Source organism: Hibiscus syriacus, unplaced genomic scaffold (assembly GCF_006381635.1).
Source record: "Hibiscus syriacus cultivar Baekdansim isolate YM2019G1 unplaced genomic scaffold, ASM638163v2 tig00110339_pilon, whole genome shotgun sequence".
Classification (NCBI taxonomy): Eukaryota; Viridiplantae; Streptophyta; class Magnoliopsida; order Malvales; family Malvaceae; genus Hibiscus; species Hibiscus syriacus.
The window spans coordinates 199,178-217,093 of NW_024062692.1; the positions used below are offsets into that span (position 1 = coordinate 199,178).

A 17,916-nucleotide genomic window follows, 5' to 3' on the forward strand; every position below is an offset into this window, starting at 1 on the left:
TTGACCCAACTTCACGACAAAGGAGTCATCTGTAACACATCCATACCGAAGTCTTCAGGTCAAGTTTCACCCTCACAACGAAGTATCTTGAACCAGAAGACGATCCAGGAGCCACTTTCGATTTCAACTTTACAACGAAGGATATCGTGCTCAGATTTTTCAATTTAACTCAACCCCACGATGAGGGAGTCGTTTCACGATTTAATTTAAATATCGGATTTAAACTCCACAACGGAGGACATTCGATAAGGACTAAATTTGTATCTTTTAATCTTTTCCCTATTTTGTTACACGATAATGGGCAAAGAGGGGAAGATGTGAACACACTATTTCGTCCCATCCTCATATCACACATTTATAATATATGATATATATATATATATTTATTTATTTGTTATTTCATTACATTTTTTTTCTTCTCTACAGATCCAAATAACAAGTGGCGGCCCAGTAGGTAGCCCAAGTCCCGAACTGACCCACTGGATAACCCACGTCAATTAGGGTTGTTAAAACCCTAAACCTACTCCCCTCTACGCCGCAAGAAACCCACGAAGTCCCCTGGTTCATCACGCCTTCCTCATCCGCACTTCACGGATCCAACATCCCCGTCCTTCTCGACAGCAAGTATCGTGAGTGTATGAGACTCCAACCTCGAATCGTCCGACGTACGTAGAGAGTCACCAACCAACACAACAACAATATTAGTGTTTTATTCGATTGTAAACACATAAAAATAGAATTTTTATTCCTATAAATGGATGTAATCAGAACCCATTGTAACAACAGATTTTTTGGGGATACGAAATACAAGCAAAGATTTTGAGCAAATCATAGCCAAAACAACAGAACGTTCAAGGCATTTTTTTAGCAATATTTCGAGAGGAAATAAGGTAAAAAGACTCACCTTTTTTTTGGCTTGCATGTATCGATTTTCAGTCAATTTCAACTTACTCGTTGGCTTGGCTTGGCTTGGCTCATGGTCATATGTGTCTTTGACAGGTTTATGATTATTTTATAATTTTGGATAATTTTTTTTCATCATCCAAATCAAAACAAAATATTTGCTCTTTACATATATATCTTTCTTCTCAAAGTTTTTTTTTCTTTTCTTTTTTAGAGTATGAGAAGAGCAATACCACCATTTGTCCATTCCGATTTTTATGTATATAAATTTTCGGAGAGATCGTACTAATCTTGAAGGATGATCACATATTGCAACAATTACATACATCGAGGTGAATTCATTTCTAAAATAGTGATTAATACCACGACACAATTAGTTGATTCATTGTTTATTTATTTTATCATTGTCCAGTCAATACTAACTATTTTATTTTGCAATTTCTATTGTTATCTGTTTAAGGTTAATTCAGTTGATTGAGATTTGAGCCATTTCAGTGAGGACTGACCAACGATCCATTGCGTTTCAGGTTAAAGACTTCATATTGACATCAAAGACAGTAAAAAAAATCAAAGGGTTTTGAACTTGAGAGCATTTTATTCTTGTAGACTATATAGATACAGAGTAGAGCGTTTCACTATCCACTCCTACATAAATATCAGAATGCACGCTGCTTTTGCAGTGGTAAGTTGGACAAGCATTGGCTGCTTCAGCAGCCGAAGTCATACGGCACAAGTCCTTTCAGCTCCGGCCCGTTCAACCTCGCGTTGTTCGCATAGCTGCAACAAGAACAATGGATTCAGTTAGATCCATAATTATGACATCAAAATGAAATATGCAGATGCACATATGATCGTCGATATGAATGGTACCTCGGCATGGAAAACATTGCGAAAGGACCGTCAACCGGTATAGTTCCGCAGAGATCATTATTGGAAACATCACTGAGTTAATCATATAAACATTTCTTGTTAAAACAAGATAAAGGAATTCGGATTTGTTCTTTCTTTCCTCTCATCTGAAACTTACAATACTTTAAGGTTTGAGAGGGCGGTAAGCTCCCTTGGAATGGATCCTGTTAGGTTGTTGTTGTTTAGACGACTGTACAATACGGTATAGATTCAAGCACACAAAAACAACATAAGAGAATTGTTAAAGTGAACTATTAGATTGATAAATGTTAAGTTACATACAGAAATCGCAGCGACTTCAGTCCGGCGAAAGACTTTGGAATTTCTCCTTCGAACTCATTACCATACAAATCCATGCCAACAAGGGCCTTGAGATTGCCTATCTCTTTCGGAATTTTCCCTCTTATGTTATTTCTGTATAGCTCCCTGCAGAGATCCATACATTTTCCACCCAATGACTAATATTAAAAGCGATTTAAGTGGTAAATGAAAATGTTCGGGCAAAATTACAAAGGTATTACAAGTACTGCAGATGTTGGAGTTGACCCAGCTCAGGCCCCAAAGTCCCAGAGATATTAGAGTTGCCCAAGTCCCTGTAATTGAAAGAAAACAATGGAGTTCAGCATCAATCAAGGCTATACATTATATTGTAAACATGGTTTTCAGAACCGAACCGGTTAGCGAACCGATCATGTTATCGGTTCACTGGTTCAATCGGAAGAATCGGTCCGACCGGTCAGAAGAACCGGACGATGTAATAATTATTTAAAAAAATTAAATAAAAATATCAAAAATATTTAATAAAAAATAATTTTTTATATTACAAGTCATATTTAAAGCAAATCATAACATATATAAGTTAAAAATCATAAAATCAAGTGAAACAAAATGATTCAAATTAATTACAATATAATATTTAAGGTAAAACATATTAAATAATAAATATAATTATATAACTATAATTAAAAAATAAATTTGCGGTTAAAAAATCATAACAAAATAATATTGTTTGGTTTAATTTTTTTAAAAAAACAATCCCACATGGCTAGCCATAAACATAGAAGAGCATCCCAAAAGTCTAAAGAGTAAAAATATGAGAACAAAGCAATCTCACATGACTAAGAAACATAAAAGAGCATCTCAACTAACTTCTATAAATAATAAAAGTAATTTGGCATTCAAAATCATATAGCATTTTGGTGAGCATTGAGTGAACTATTTTTTCACTTTAATAAAGCTCGAATTTTAGGCTTCAATCGAGCTTCTAATTTTTTTTTAGTTCAAGACTTTTCGAGTTCAAGTTTCAATATTATATTTCGAGTTCGAGTTAAACTTGATAATTTTTAGCCCGTGAGTTTGAGTCGAGTTGAGTTTACTTTTAAAGTTTTCAAGTTCGAGTCGAGTTCAACAATACTTGAGTTCGACTTGGCTCGTTTAACAAACAACGTCGTTTGGTTTAATTTTTTTAAAAAATAAAAATAAAATTAGCGGTTTTTTTTTTGTTTTTTCCAATTTTCAGCCGGTCTGGTTCGAACGGTTCAACGATTTCAGCCGGTTCACTAGTAACGATTCAACCGGTATAAATTGAATCGGACTAAATAACGATTCTCGGTTGAACCGGCCGATCCGGTCCGATTTTAAAACCAATGATTGTTTGAACAAAAAAAAACCAGAAAATATAGGGCATTTTTTCTAATATATACAGAAGAGGACAAAAAAATGAAGAAATGGAGAGGAAATCTTACAAACGAATGACACGATTGGTGGAATCACAGGTCACATGAAACCAAGTGCAGGGATTGACAAGAGTAGGGTCCCAGCTCTGCAACACATTGGTGGGGTCAGAAAGCCTTCTTCTTAAAGCATGCAAAGCATTTCCTGATGCAAGAAGAAAGCAACAAAATTTTCAATTTTGAACTCGCCCTTTGTTTTTCTAATAAAAAAAATGAAAAAATAGAGACCCTTTTATCAATAATTGTTCTAAAAACTTAAAATCAAAATCCCCTCTTGTATTACAAAATATTTAACTTTTTCAAAACAAGAGAAGGAAAGGAGATGGAAAACTGAAACCCAAAAGAGTAAAATCTTGATGGAAAGAAACTAGAGAGTGAGTACCTTCAGAGTTGGTTGAAGCAGCAGGGGAAAGAAGTGGAAGGAAATAACAAAGGAACAAGAAGAGAGGAGCCATTTCAGAGGGAGACAAAGAGAGGTAGAAAGGATGAAGAAAGAATAGAACAGAGAGAAATGAAGTAAAAAAGCGAAGTTGATGAAACTTGAAAGACTTGGGGGTTCTTTTGGCAGAGATTTGGAAAGGTGTGGGGTTAAATATTTGAGGAAAACTTCACACAATGGTCCCCACTTGGAGACTGACTTTGTTTTTTTAGAAGTTCTAAAATATAACTTGTTAATATAAGGTTTTCATTTGCTACTGATTTGTTCATTTACAGTGGTTAAGAAAACAATCAATGCCAGAAGATGTCAACAGCTGGGGTTTAATGAATCCATGGTAGATTTACCAAGCTTGTGGCTGCCTTTACTACACACCAAACAAAACGTAATTGTTATGGTTAATCAGCATTCATTATTTTGCAACCAAGAAAAATCAAATCCCTGCTGTGATTGTTGAATGTTTTTAATGCAAAGCAGGCTTTTACCAATTGAAACAAATACATGATTGAACAACACAACATGCCAGTTGCAACAGTACAATCAGAGCAGGTTATACAATCCTACAGATTCTTCTCAGAAGCTAAACAAGAGTATTCATTGCTCACAGTTTTCCTATGGAAGAAGATTGATCAAAACTGATACCATACATCAACTAAAAGAAGGAACTCTGCAATACCTTTGACAGTAGCTTTCTTTCTGCTTTTCCAAGTTATCCTCACATGCCATCTTGGATTTTGGAAGAAGGAAAATATAGAGCAAGAAAAAGTAAAAAGGGATAGGAAAGTTATATACATAAAAGGAAGCGACAAACATGTTCATCTTAAGAAAAGTAGTCTTTTCTTGTACAAACTGATACACATGAACCAAAAAAAAAGGGCTACCTATGGCCATGGCCTACTACTCCATCACGGTCTGCAACTCTGCATTCCTCCTCTTCTGCTTTTTTCCAAGTACCATGAAAATAAAGAACCAAACAAAATCCATTAAAATGAAAGAAACTTAAGGAAAACTAAATAAAGCATTCATGTAATTTGTTGAGAGAAGCTTGCCTTGTCTCGTTCAAGTCTGCAGATATGTGGCTCCATTGAGTTTCCTAAGCTTGCCTTATTCCACGTCACAGAACTCTCATCTCAATACGTGTTTAAGCAGCAAAAGTCACAAGTTTCCTTTTTTTATATCTGCAAGTTGAAGATCATTTTGTAATTTTTAATAATTGAGAGATTCAACAAAGTATTAACTTATAGTCAAGGGACTATTTGTGTACTTTACCTTAAAAAATTGACATTTAATATTTAAATAAATATCTAAATAAATAATTCTTTATTAAAATTATATTAATAGTTGAAAAACTTAATTAGAATATTTTAAAATTTAAAACTATTTTAGAATTTGGGCATATATTTTGGGGACTATGATACAATTACCAAGTCTAAAAATATCGATAAAGTTAAAATGGAGCGACTTGACTCACTCCATACATAAATCCTAAAAAAAGAAAGCCCTTCTCTTCATAAAACTTTATAAAAACATACAACCCAACGCTAAACAAACGAAGTAATAAGAAGGAACAGAAGACCATTGATATCAGAGAGGATTGATCGCAAAGGAGGATTGATGGCGACGATTATGTTGCGGTCTCTTTTGAGTCCTCTTGAACGTTGCCTCGGTGTGAGCGCCGGTGGGGATGGTTTAATGTGGCACGCTGACCTTAGACCCCACGCTTCCGGCGATTACTCCATCGCCGTCGTGCAAGCGAACAACAACCTTGAAGATCAAAGCCAAGTCTTCACTTCTCCTATGGCTACCTACGTTGGCGTCTATGACGGTCATGGTGGTCCTGAAGCATCTATATTTGTCAACAGACATCTCTTCTATTTTCTCCATAGTAATTGTTCTCTTTATCTTTCAATTTATTTTTTGTTTCTTTTTCTTTTGGGGAGTTTGGATGTGGAATATCATCTTATTTTCCATTTTGGGACAATGCGAATTTCTTGGTACTTTTTGTTTTTAGTTTATTGAATGTGGGTTTCTTTGCATTTGATGTGTTATTGCATGTGCATAGGATGAATATATAAATTTTGTCTATGGGGATGACATACCTTAAGTTATCAATGGGATCATTAAAATGCTTCCAATCTTTATCTATTTGTTGCATGCAAGTTTTATGGGTTTTTTTTTCTGTTCTTTTTAATGGGCAAAGATAATTTTGTGGTAAATCCCCTTCTTCTGTGTCGTTTTTAAACAGCATTTCAGGTTTGGGCACAACTTATTAGAGTTTGTAATGCATGTTTATTTTAGATGTTTGATAAATGCAATTGTGCATGCGATTACTATGAACCACTGGTCTAAAGTTTTATCTATATAGTTTGGATGGTAGACTTTATATTTCAAGATTCAAGAATCAATAGCACTTGCAGTGTAATTCGACTTTTAGAATCCCACTTTCTTGGGTTTTTTCCCATTTCAATAGATTGATGAAAAGCATTGTGAAGTCATTTGTTCTGACCCTTGATTCTGTGTTGCTTAATTGTAGAATTTGCTTCAGAACAAGGTGGATTATCTGCAGATTTGATAAAGAAGGCATTCAATGCTACTGAAGAGGAGTTTTTGCATTTGGTGAAGCAATCATTGCATCTAAGGCCTCAAATTGCTACAGTTGGATCATGCTGTCTATTTGGTGCTATTTCAAACGATGTGCTATATGTGGCGAATCTGGGCGACTCAAGATTAGTTCTTGGAAAGCGAGTGTCTAAGGGAAAGAAAAACATGGCGGTGGTAGAGAGATTGTCAAAAGATCATAATGTTGGAGTTGAGGAAGTTAGGAAGGAGGTTGAGGCACTTCATCCAGATGATTCTCATATAGTAGTATACACCCGCGGAGTCTGGAGGATTAAGGGCATAATCAAGGTACAGTTATGTTTTCAATTTGATATAGAAGAATTCAGGTGCTACTTGTTCTAGGAGTAGTCAATCAATTCAATCTTCTTTATTGTTTACGCATTTTTTTGGTGCTCGACAATGGATCAGCTCTGCAAAGCAGACTAGTATTTTTTTTAATGGAGTAGATTAATGCCATTCTTTTGTATCCCAAGGTATCGTTTGTTAACAGAACTTTTTACATTTTTCTTGAAAAAGCTTGTAAACTTTAGCTGTTTTGTTTTGCTTTATGGAGAGGAAAATCTACACAAATACATTGTGCATTAAGATGAAAGTTGCTCTAAAATGGGTTGTCCAGCTTTTCCAGGAATAATTTGGTCTGACTTCATGTACTGTCTCATGCAGCTATGTATCAAAAATAGTATGCCTCCTATGCATGAGATGAGGCAAATGCAGACCCCTGAAGCATAATACTAAGCTTATGTAATTACAGGGAGTCTTTCCTCTCTCTTTTTTGTTTTCTTTTTCTCTTTCTCTCTTGATGACTTCTTCCCCTTACTCTAGCAGGTCAAGCAGCTCTATGCTTCGTCCATTACTCAATTTTAGGGAATAAGATACATTAGCTTTTAAACTTATAGAAGACATGATTTTAAAAATGATGTAATGAATTATGCTGGTCTAAGCATTTGTATTTCTTATATCAGGTGTCAAGATCCATTGGTGATGTTTACCTGAAGAAACCTGAGTTTTATAGAGATCCAATCTTTCAGAAATTTGGAAACCCTGTTCCTCTTAAAAGACCTGTTATTACATCTGAACCCTCCATCCTTGTTCGGCAGCTTAAGCCCCAGGACCTATTCCTGATCTTTGCATCGGACGGCCTATGGGAGCAGTTGAGTGATGAGGCTGCTGTAAACATTGTTTTCAAAAACCCCAGAACTGTGAGTGAACCTTGTCAAATTTGTGGTCTCATTTATATCCCTCAAATCAAACTAAACTTATTCATGGCACTTTGGTAATGATTTTTCATTTGATTGAACACTTGCAGGGTATTGCAAAGAGATTGGTAAGAGCTGCACTTAAAGAAGCTGCGAAGAAAAGAGAGATGAAATATGCTGATATAAAGAAAATCGAAAAGGGAATAAGACGCCATTTTCATGATGATATAACTGTGATTGTTGTTTATCTCGATCAACATCAAGACTCCTGCAATAATAAAGTTAAGCAAAGCGCCTTGGGGTGCACGACGGCACCTGTTGACATCTATTCCTTCAATGCCAGATGCAGATGAAACAGATGATGATCTGTTTCAAACAATTTCTTGAGAAAAGTTTATTTGTGTACAGGAATGAAATGATGGCGGGATTGGTTCTCAAGAGGAGGGTCCATTTGAGAAAATATAGAGTTTGGAAGGTAAACTGAAGTCACTGAATGATATTAAGGTGGATGCTGATGGAAGCAGGCTGATATAGATTTTCCAAGTGAAGTTCTACCAATTTCAATTTTGCAGAGAAATGAGAGGCTACATTTTTGTATTGTTTTGTTCTGAATATTCATATAGCTTACATTCAGTGACTTCAATTTACCTTCCAAACTCTATATTTACCAATTTCAATTTTGCAGAGAAATGAGAGGCTACATTTTTGTATTGTTTTGTTCTGAATATTCATATAGCTTAAATTCAGTGACTTAAATTTACCTTCCAAACTCTATATTTTCCTAGTGAAGTTCAACCAATTTCAATTATCTTCTTATCTGATGAATGTTGATTCGTAGCCATTTTGTTTTTGTAGACGATTGCAGATAAATGAGAGGCTACATTTTGTATTGTTTTAATTCTGAACATTCATATAGCTTACAACTTGGGATTAAGAAATTAGGCAAGGATTGGTGCTGGGTATTGAATAGTTCTTCGTACTGCAACTTGGTAAAAATTTTGAGAGAGCAACTTTCAAGTTCATCATCTTCTCTCTCAGAGCACAATCTTATATTCAGATATTACTATTTTGTGTATATATTATGGTTGTGTGAAATTTAACCAAGAGTAGTTGGATATCTTTAAGCTATCCCAGCCTGCAGAATTTGGAATTTTTTATAGGTAAAGACCATACTGAGAAATCTCCTAGCAAATTTTCAGAAACTTGGGATTATTTCTCATATTGAAGGCGCTAAAAATATTGTTTGTATATAACAACACTACGAGTTAAGCAATCCAGAAACGAAACAAAACCCTTAAGAAGGTACTTCTGTACGCAAGTAGCAATGCTCAAAGCACTAGTAATACAGGGCAAAAGCATGGTTTTCTTCAGCATCCTTAACGAAGAGATAGACCCAACAAACAGTAGTTTTTACCTAGTTTCTGAACTCTCTCGGATTCATCAGAGAAAGTGAGGACTAATCAACCCATCAAATTCAAGAAACCCAATGCTATCTTTCCCTCCGAATATCTTCTTGAGCTTCTCATCACAATTTATCACCTTCTTGTTTTCAGGGTCCTAAACAAATGGCCCAAGGATCCAAGACAACACCAGTTCAGTTACAGGTTACTATATCGGTCTGCCTCATAGTACGAGTCAATTTCTACAACCACAACAAAGAGGACAAAGGAAAATTGAAGATCAAACCCTGGTAACTAAATTTCACAAGACCTTTCATTGCATTAAAAACTAAAATTTCATGCACCACTCACAAAGTTGTCAGTAGGGATTAGCTCAATTACAAATTCAAATGTCTCGCTGACATTTCTGAAGAAGAAAGATTTCTGGGCCATCAGCTTCCAACAAACAATTCTTGGTAGTAATCAGAATTTCAGAAATCAGAAGCATATAAAAGACATTGCATAAGTTTAACAAGTAATTATAATGAGCAGGGATGGACTGAATGGGGCTGGCGGGGCCATTTCTCCCTTCAAATTTTAAATTCTTGTATAATTTAAATATTTTCTTTGTATTTTCTACTAATAATTTATTTCAAGTTTTATAAGTTCACTCCCTAAATTTTATAAGCTTACCCCCAACATAAAATCCTGAATCTGTCCTTAATGATGAGTACCCCAAAGGTAGGCAACACAATTAACCCTGGTCGAGGCATTAAATTCTAGGCTTCAAAGCTTCCCTTTGATCCTAGAGGACTACTGCACGTCCTTGGCCAACATAATTAATATCCCAAACATATAGCTGCCATTTATTTAAATGCAATTTCTAGGCAATGTCATGTCATTGCAGAGTGTCACTCTACAGATATACTGAAGCATTTATTCACAATTTCATTTCCTTTTTTTGTGGATTTTCATCATTCATTATCAAAGTTTTATGCCACAACATTCAAGAATTCTCTTATAAAAACTTCTGCTTGACCAGAAGTGTTGCAATTTGCCGTGGCATTTGTGCATATGGGTGGACATTATCAGCAATGTCATCGTTTGTGCCAACACCAATTAAATCTTCTTTATAAGTGGGTGTAGCTTCTGTAGGGGTTTTTCCCTTGTCCATATGTTTGTGAGTTTGTTCTTTTCGAAACATCTTAAATTGTTATGACAATTTTGTCGTGTTCGATTGGAGCACCAATATAGACTAAAATGCCACACACATATAATAATTCCCTGAATCCTTATAGGATACCCTCAACAAATATGGTTCACCCGAGCACTATGCCCTAGCGGGTTAGTCACAATCACATAACTACTTATAGCTTCTAACTGGATTCCCAAATCTCTCACAAGTTTACTACTGACATAGGAATAAGTTAATCCCGGGTCAATCAATACCAAAGCAGGTTTATCAATTAATTGGAAAGTACCTGCTACGATCTCCGGATTATCACGATCTTCATTAGTCTTAAGGTTATATACCCGAGCAGTCACACGTACTTCCGGTTGAGTGGTCGATTCTGATTGATTCCTTTACCTGCCTCGTACTCTACCTCTCTGAGATACAGTAGTGGATCTCTCTGATTGTGCAGGCTCTCCAGTCATTAAAAGACAATCCTAGATAAAATATTCAGTGTCCCTACATATAAAACATGCTCCGAAGACCACTGGACATACACCACTATAATTTATGTCACAATGCTGACATTGACTTGGCCTTTCAGCTCCTGATTCAGTTGATTGAATCTTCCTAGCTCTCACAGGATTTGATTATCTGCATGAGGATGCAGCTGACTCAGATATATTTTAAGGTCAAAAACCTGAACCTCAGCTTCTTTTCGATTGTACTGCACTCGACGAGGCACTCGCTCTCTTAGTCAACTGGGTCTTTTGCTCCTCAAATCTTTCATTATGTGCTCGCTCTAAGGCTTTAGCTTAATTCACTGCCTCTTGAAACATAGAAAAATTCAACGCTATTAGCAACTTCTTCAATCTGGGGCGTAAACCCTCCACGAACCAATCACATGAATATTTCTCAGTCGGGATCAATTCAGCTGTAATCTGCTCAATTTATTAAACTCGCACTCATATTCATACACCGTATGACTCACTTGCTTCAAATTCATGAACTTCTGCTTCATTTTTCTAATGAACTGATCACCAATATCTTTGTTCATTATCTCTTCCAAAAAAGATGTGTAACATCCTAAAATAGGGTTAGTGACTAAAATACAAATTCTGAAAACTTTGTGCTTAATTTCAATATAATTTAAAAGTTCAGGGACTTAATTAGAAATATTTTGTGAATGATGGTTTGTAAAGATTGAAAGAAAGAAGGGTAAAATGGTCATTTGACAAGAAATATTTTTATCTTTCTTTTGTAGGCTATATATCACATGGGAAATGAAAGTTCAAGGCAAAATCTCTAGAAAACTCTCCCTTATTCTTCTTTCTTTTCACCGTGAGAGCCAAAGTAAATATATCAATCGAGGGCAAAGTCCGGACGAGTTACAAGTAATAGTCATCGAGAAGAGATAAGGGTTCGATATTGACTAGTGAGGTCAGGTGAGTGCATACTAGTGATATATGTTGTTTAATGGAAATAAGACTTGTGACAAGTCTATTTTCTATAGTAGTATGCATGAAGTCATGAGCATGATCATGTGTGTAATATGAGTATATATGTTAATTGTGATTATATGTATTACATGATTTGTATGTGTGCACAACCTCAAAGTACTCGCATACTTTAAGTTCTCACACTTGTACATGGGCTAATAAAGAAATAAAATAAATAAACTTGGTATGATGGTATGTGCGACCTTGTGAAATGATATATGCATTATATGATGTATATGTTGTTATGATATGAAATGTATTAGGTGAATCATATGAAGTTGTGTGTGATTGTGTGAATGAATCATATGATAGTTAAGAATGTTAAGTACAAGAATATATGACTAAAAAAAAATGAATGAATATAATAAAGATAAGAAAATGAGATTAATGATGATACTGACAAAATATGTGGATGTATACAATTGACTTTATGTTGATGTGATATTATTTTGTGTGATAACATTGATATGAAATTTCATGCATTGTTAATTAGTTAAAATTTCGTTATAAGTTTTATTATGCCTCACTAAGTCATAGACTTACCGTGTGAATGTTTCACACGTAGGTTACGAGAAAGTTAAGGAGCAAGACAGGCCAACCTCTCTTTTACTATGATCAGATTAGACAAGAGTTTTAAATCATATGTATTTTGTTATCGAGAGTAGTTGGCATGTACTTAATGTTTGAATTATATATGCTCTGATCAGTGTTAAAGATATTTTATTTGTAATAACATGAATTATGAAATTTGTATTTAATATAAGTGGAGACTTTTCATAGATATATATACAAGTATAAGTTTAAAAAGTTAATGTGACATTTCGGACTCATATCCGGGTTGGGTACGGGTTGGGGTGTTACATTTAATGGTATCAGAGCTAAGATTTAACCGATTCTAGGCTTAAATCGAAGTCAAATGAGTTTTAAAAATGTGTACATGCCAACTCAAAGTGAAAATTTCTGATCCAATAGTGTTAGGAGTATGATGTCTTACTAATAGAATAAGATTTGTATGATATAGTAAAAATTGATTATAAGAATTGTCGAAGTGAATCGATAGTTGATAAACCTGATGGTAGTAGTAATTCACTTGCCATGGCCAGACAGGATGAAGAGCAGACACCTCAAGAAATGCTTTGAAATAGCAAAGGTTGTTTTCAGGAAGTTGAAAATATATTAGAATAATGTTATATGGTCTCCACTGTTCTGAAGCGAAGAAGTTAGATGAAGTAGTTTAGCTACTATACGTATGAGTTGAAGTATAGTGAACATATGTTATCATGAGAATGATAAAATATTCAATGATGTGGTTATTAGTTTGGAAAAGTTCGATAATAAGTATCTCGGTGCTAAGTTCATAAGAAATATGAAGACATAGTTTATGAATTTGAAACAGAAGAATCGTAATGTGTATGGATAAAAGTGCAGTTTGATAAGTTAAATGATAGTGGTTAACTAATTTGAAGGAAAATGATGTACATATGGTTCAGAAGAGTTGAAGAATGGGTACATCTGTGATTAGTTTATAAGAAAGAGGAAGTTGGAATGTTGAGTGTGAACAAAGAAATTTCATGGTGTATGAGAAAGAATTGCGAATTTGATAAGTTAAGTAAATTAGTGCTGAGTTAATTTTGAATGGAAAGAATGTATATGAATGGTTTGATGAAGGTCTATGTTCTAAATTGGAAGAACTAGTACTGATTAACAGAGTTATGAGATAGTAGTGTATTAATGTTAAGGGATTAAAAGATGATGACGGGGTAAGCTAACTAAGTATGGTGTGGATTGAGATATAATTATGTATTTTAATCATTGAAAATTTTAAGGTAGTAAAAGAGGCAAGGGATTAGTATTGTATATGGATGAGAGTATGGGTTTGATAAGTGAATTACACTGGTTTGATTTCAACTAAAAAGATGTATATGATTAGTTTGATTAGGGCTTATTCCCTAGATTGAGAAGTTGTTATTGATTAACTGTAATAGTAGGGATACTATAATCATAAGATTTGAAGAAAAGATAACAAGTATGATGTGGATCTGGAGGTGGTTGTGTATTCTGATCATATAAATATGATGTAGGCAAGGAAATAAGTATAAGTGATATGAAAGAGTATGAGAGTATGGACAAAAGATATGGTTTAGTTATGTTATAAGGAGATTTTGATTAAGAAAGGATAAATGGATAAGGAAAATAAAAAGATAGAGTTTAAAGGATCAAGGGTGACAAGAATTATGGAGGAGTAGATTATAAGTTGATACAAAAATAAGAAAAGTATGTAAGGTTGTATAAAAAGATTGTTTGATTTTGGTAAAATGTATGTTTTAATCATATATGATGAAGGTTTAAGGTTATGTTTCTTGGTCAAGTAGACATAGTCAGAGGAATAAGAAATGATTTATAGGTATTAAGAAAGTTCAAAATACAGTTGAATTATTATATATTCTTTTGATCAAGTTATCAAGAACAAACATGTTATTTGGAAGGATTAAAGGTTGAGTTATTATTGTAAGTCAATTAGAGATTGATGAAGGAAATCAATTGATTTATGATCCTGAGTGGTAAGAATGAATATTATTGTTTGTATGATAAGTGACATGATATTGATTTTCAATGGTTAAAAGTAAGTGTACAATAGAAGAAGAGAAAAGATAGAAATAAAATTGGGTTCTTTGGAAATTGAAGGCAAATCATTGATTGCAATTGTGAAGGAATAAGGTAGAGAAAACAACATGAGAACATTAGAAGATATGTTCTTATTCAGGTGTACAGTGAAAATTAGAGGACGAATTTTCTTAAAATGAGGCCAGATTTGTAACATCCCAAAATAGGGTTAGTGACTAAAATACAAATTCTAAAACTTTGTGCTTAATTTCAAAATAATTTAAAAGTTTAGGGACTTAATTGGAAATATTTTTTGAAGGATGGTTTAGTAAAGATTGAAAGAAAGAATGGTAAAATGGTCATTTGACAAGAAAGATTTTTCTCTTTCTTTTGTATGTTATATATCACGTGGGAAATGAAGGCTAAAGGCAAAGTCTCCAGAAAACTCTCCCTTCTTCTACTTTCTTTTCACTGTGAGAGCCAAAGAAATGATATCGATTGAGGGAAAATTCCGGACGAGTTACAAGTAATAGTAATCGAGAAGATATAAGGGTTTGGTATTGACTAGTGAGGTCAGGTGAGTGTATACTAGTGATGTATGTTGTTTAATGGAAATAAGACTGTTGTTTAATGGAAATAAGACTTTTGACAAGTCTATTTCCTATAGTAATATGCATGAAGTCATGAGCATGATCATGTGTGTAATATGAGTATATGTGTTAATTGTGATTATATGTATTACATGATTTGTATGTGTGCACAATCTCAAAGTACTCACATACCTTAAGTTCTCACATCTGTACATGGGCTAATAAAGAAATAAAATAAATATACTTGGTATGATGGTATATATGACCTTGTGAAATGATATATGAATTATATGATGTATATGTTGTTATGATATGAAAGGTATTAGGTGAATCATATGAAGTTGTGTGTGTATTGTGTGAATGAATCATATGACAATTAAGAATGTTAAGTACAAGAATATATGACTAAAAAATATGAATGAATATAATAAAGATAAAAAATGAGATTAATGATGATACTGACAAAATATGTGGATGTATACAATTGACTTTATGTTGATGTGATATTATTTTGTGTGATAACATTGAAATGAAATTCCATGCATTGTTAATTAGTTAAAATTTCGTTATAAGTTTTATTATGCCTCACTAAGTCATAGACTTAGCATGTGAATGTTACACACGTAGGTTACGAGAAGATTAAAGATCAAAGAGGAGCAAGACAGGCCAGCCTCTCCTTTACTATGATCAGATTAGACAAGAGTTTTAAATCATATGTATTTTGTTATCGAGAGTAGTTGGCATGTACTTAATGTTTGAATTATATACGCTCTGATCAGTGTTAAAGATATTTTATTTGTAATAACATGAATTATGAAATTTGTATTTAAGTGGAGACTTTTCATAGATATATATACAAGTTTGAAAAGTCAATGTGACATCTCGGACTCGTATCCTGGTCGGGTACGGGTTGGGGTGTTACAAGACGGCCACGTCACTTGATCACTAGGCACTCTCATCTTCAGATTAGTCCACTATACACGTGCTTGACCTCATAACAGTGAGACTACTCTATTCAACTTCTCTATTTCAGAACAATGTAGACCATCAAGCATAATTTTCACATCGTTTTGCCGAACATCCACAGAAACGAGACCTTCCTCAGCTTCTCCCTTAAACTCGGGTGCTCCTAAACTTTTTAGCTCATTAATAACATTCATCCTAAGAACTGGGGGAGTAAACGGTTGGAAACGCTTCAGAATCGCGTCCAACATCCGGAAAAATACTCCTTAATCCTGCACAGGCACTCCTTGAGGCGCCTGTTCTTCACCTTACCTAGTTGTGGCAGGTGAATTGCTACTACCCTCATTAACTCCATCTCTCGCTTCACTTAGGGAGCCCTCGTAGTTTGACATTTATTAAGATATAATCACTTAATTGATTTATAAAAGACAACATACTCATTAGACAATCAGATCATAGATTTTTGATATTTTGTTGGGATGTACACCTTTTAAAACATATTTTTTTCGTTTTGAGCCTACAATCGATTAAAACATAGCTCTGATACCAACAAATGTAACACCATCAACCTGTACCCGACCCGTATTCGACCCGGATACAAATATGAGGTGTCACATTGACTTTTCAACGCTTTGACTCTTTGAAAATTTGATTAAAATTTGAATTTTTATCTTTATTTTAGTGTCGAAACCATCATTAACACAAGTTTAAAATCGAAATTAATATTAGACAATGAAAATAAATACTTAATGTATTTACATAAACTTTAATTAGTATAGTTATAAAACATATCAGAGCATTTGCGATTTAACATTTGCAGTACATGCCAACAAAATTTCAAAATAACGAAAATCACCTACTGTTCAAATCGGTCTGATCTGATCTTCCTCAAAGGTATGTTGTCTTGTCCTAGCTTTACTCTACTGACTTCTTTGAAATTACCTATGAAAATACTCACACGCTAAATCTTTGACTTAGTGACGCATAAATGATCATAATAAAACATCAAACATTTTCTTAACATTTCAGGAGAACATTAAATACGAAAAACAAGATACATTTCATAAAAATATACATATATTGTTATGCACTGTTCAATTAATATTAACTTGTTTAAATAGCCTAACGAATATCACTGAGAAATCAAGGTATGTGAGTACTTTGAGGTTGTGCACTATAATTGCAGTCGAAACTGCTGCGTAGAATATTCACTGAAGTGCCACGTAGAATATGCACTGAAGTGCCACGTAGAATATGCACTGAAGTGCCACATAGATTTGTCCAGAAGGACCGCGTAGAACCCTCGACTGTTGGCATGCCAATTTATCATTTACTCACAGTATTTCACATAGCGTTATTCAAATGATCATTTATTCGCATATAACACATATACTCATAGTAACGAAATAAAAACAGTGCATTTGCAATACAATTTAGATAAAACATTATAAAGATATTTAATAAAATCATTCAAATTGTTTTCGATTGAAAACCTTCGAGGTTGGCTCATCGCAAGCCGTCCTCATATCGAATATAAAACAAGTAAGTTGCATTCACCTTTGCCTCACTTAAGCCCTGAGTGAGAATCCTTTTCGCTTTCGCTCAATCTCTTTATTACGTTGATTCGTTCGGTACTTGCTTTCGATCAAAATCTACACATTAACATGACCAAAATGAATATCGGAGCTCAATTAATCGTTAAACAAACAACATCTACATAAACTAAATGAAACACATAATTCACAATTTCTAGCTGAACAATATCAGTACTCTTCACCCAGTACCAATAATTCCTTTCTATGGTACCGATAGCTACTTCAGTATCGATATTCAAATTACATTATAGAATTTCCTCTTTAATTACAGTATCAATACCCTTCTATTAGTATCGATACCCCCAGTATCGATACTACC

The 17,916-nt window shown here is 34.1% G+C and overlaps 2 protein-coding genes across 2 annotated transcripts; one reads left to right on the forward strand and one right to left on the reverse strand.

The window, feature by feature from the left end:
- Window positions 1-1,478: 1,478 nt before the first annotated feature.
- On the reverse strand, window positions 1,479-4,096 carry LOC120120503 (leucine-rich repeat protein 2-like). Its single transcript, XM_039140141.1, has 7 exons — window positions 3,928-4,096; window positions 3,558-3,690; window positions 2,334-2,405; window positions 2,095-2,238; window positions 1,931-2,002; window positions 1,774-1,845; window positions 1,479-1,680 (listed from the first exon to the last, which is right to left on the reverse strand). The coding sequence occupies exons 1-7, from the start codon at window positions 3,998-4,000 to the stop codon at window positions 1,611-1,613; spliced, it is 636 nt and encodes a 211-aa protein (XP_038996072.1). The 5' UTR covers window positions 4,001-4,096; the 3' UTR covers window positions 1,479-1,610.
- Window positions 4,097-5,541: 1,445 nt separating this feature from the next.
- On the forward strand, window positions 5,542-8,264 carry LOC120120462 (probable protein phosphatase 2C 63). The gene is made up of 4 exons (XM_039140096.1): window positions 5,542-5,866; window positions 6,515-6,888; window positions 7,563-7,799; window positions 7,907-8,264. The coding sequence occupies exons 1-4, from the start codon at window positions 5,596-5,598 to the stop codon at window positions 8,147-8,149; spliced, it is 1,125 nt and encodes a 374-aa protein (XP_038996027.1). The 5' UTR covers window positions 5,542-5,595; the 3' UTR covers window positions 8,150-8,264.
- Window positions 8,265-17,916: the final 9,652 nt, after the last annotated feature.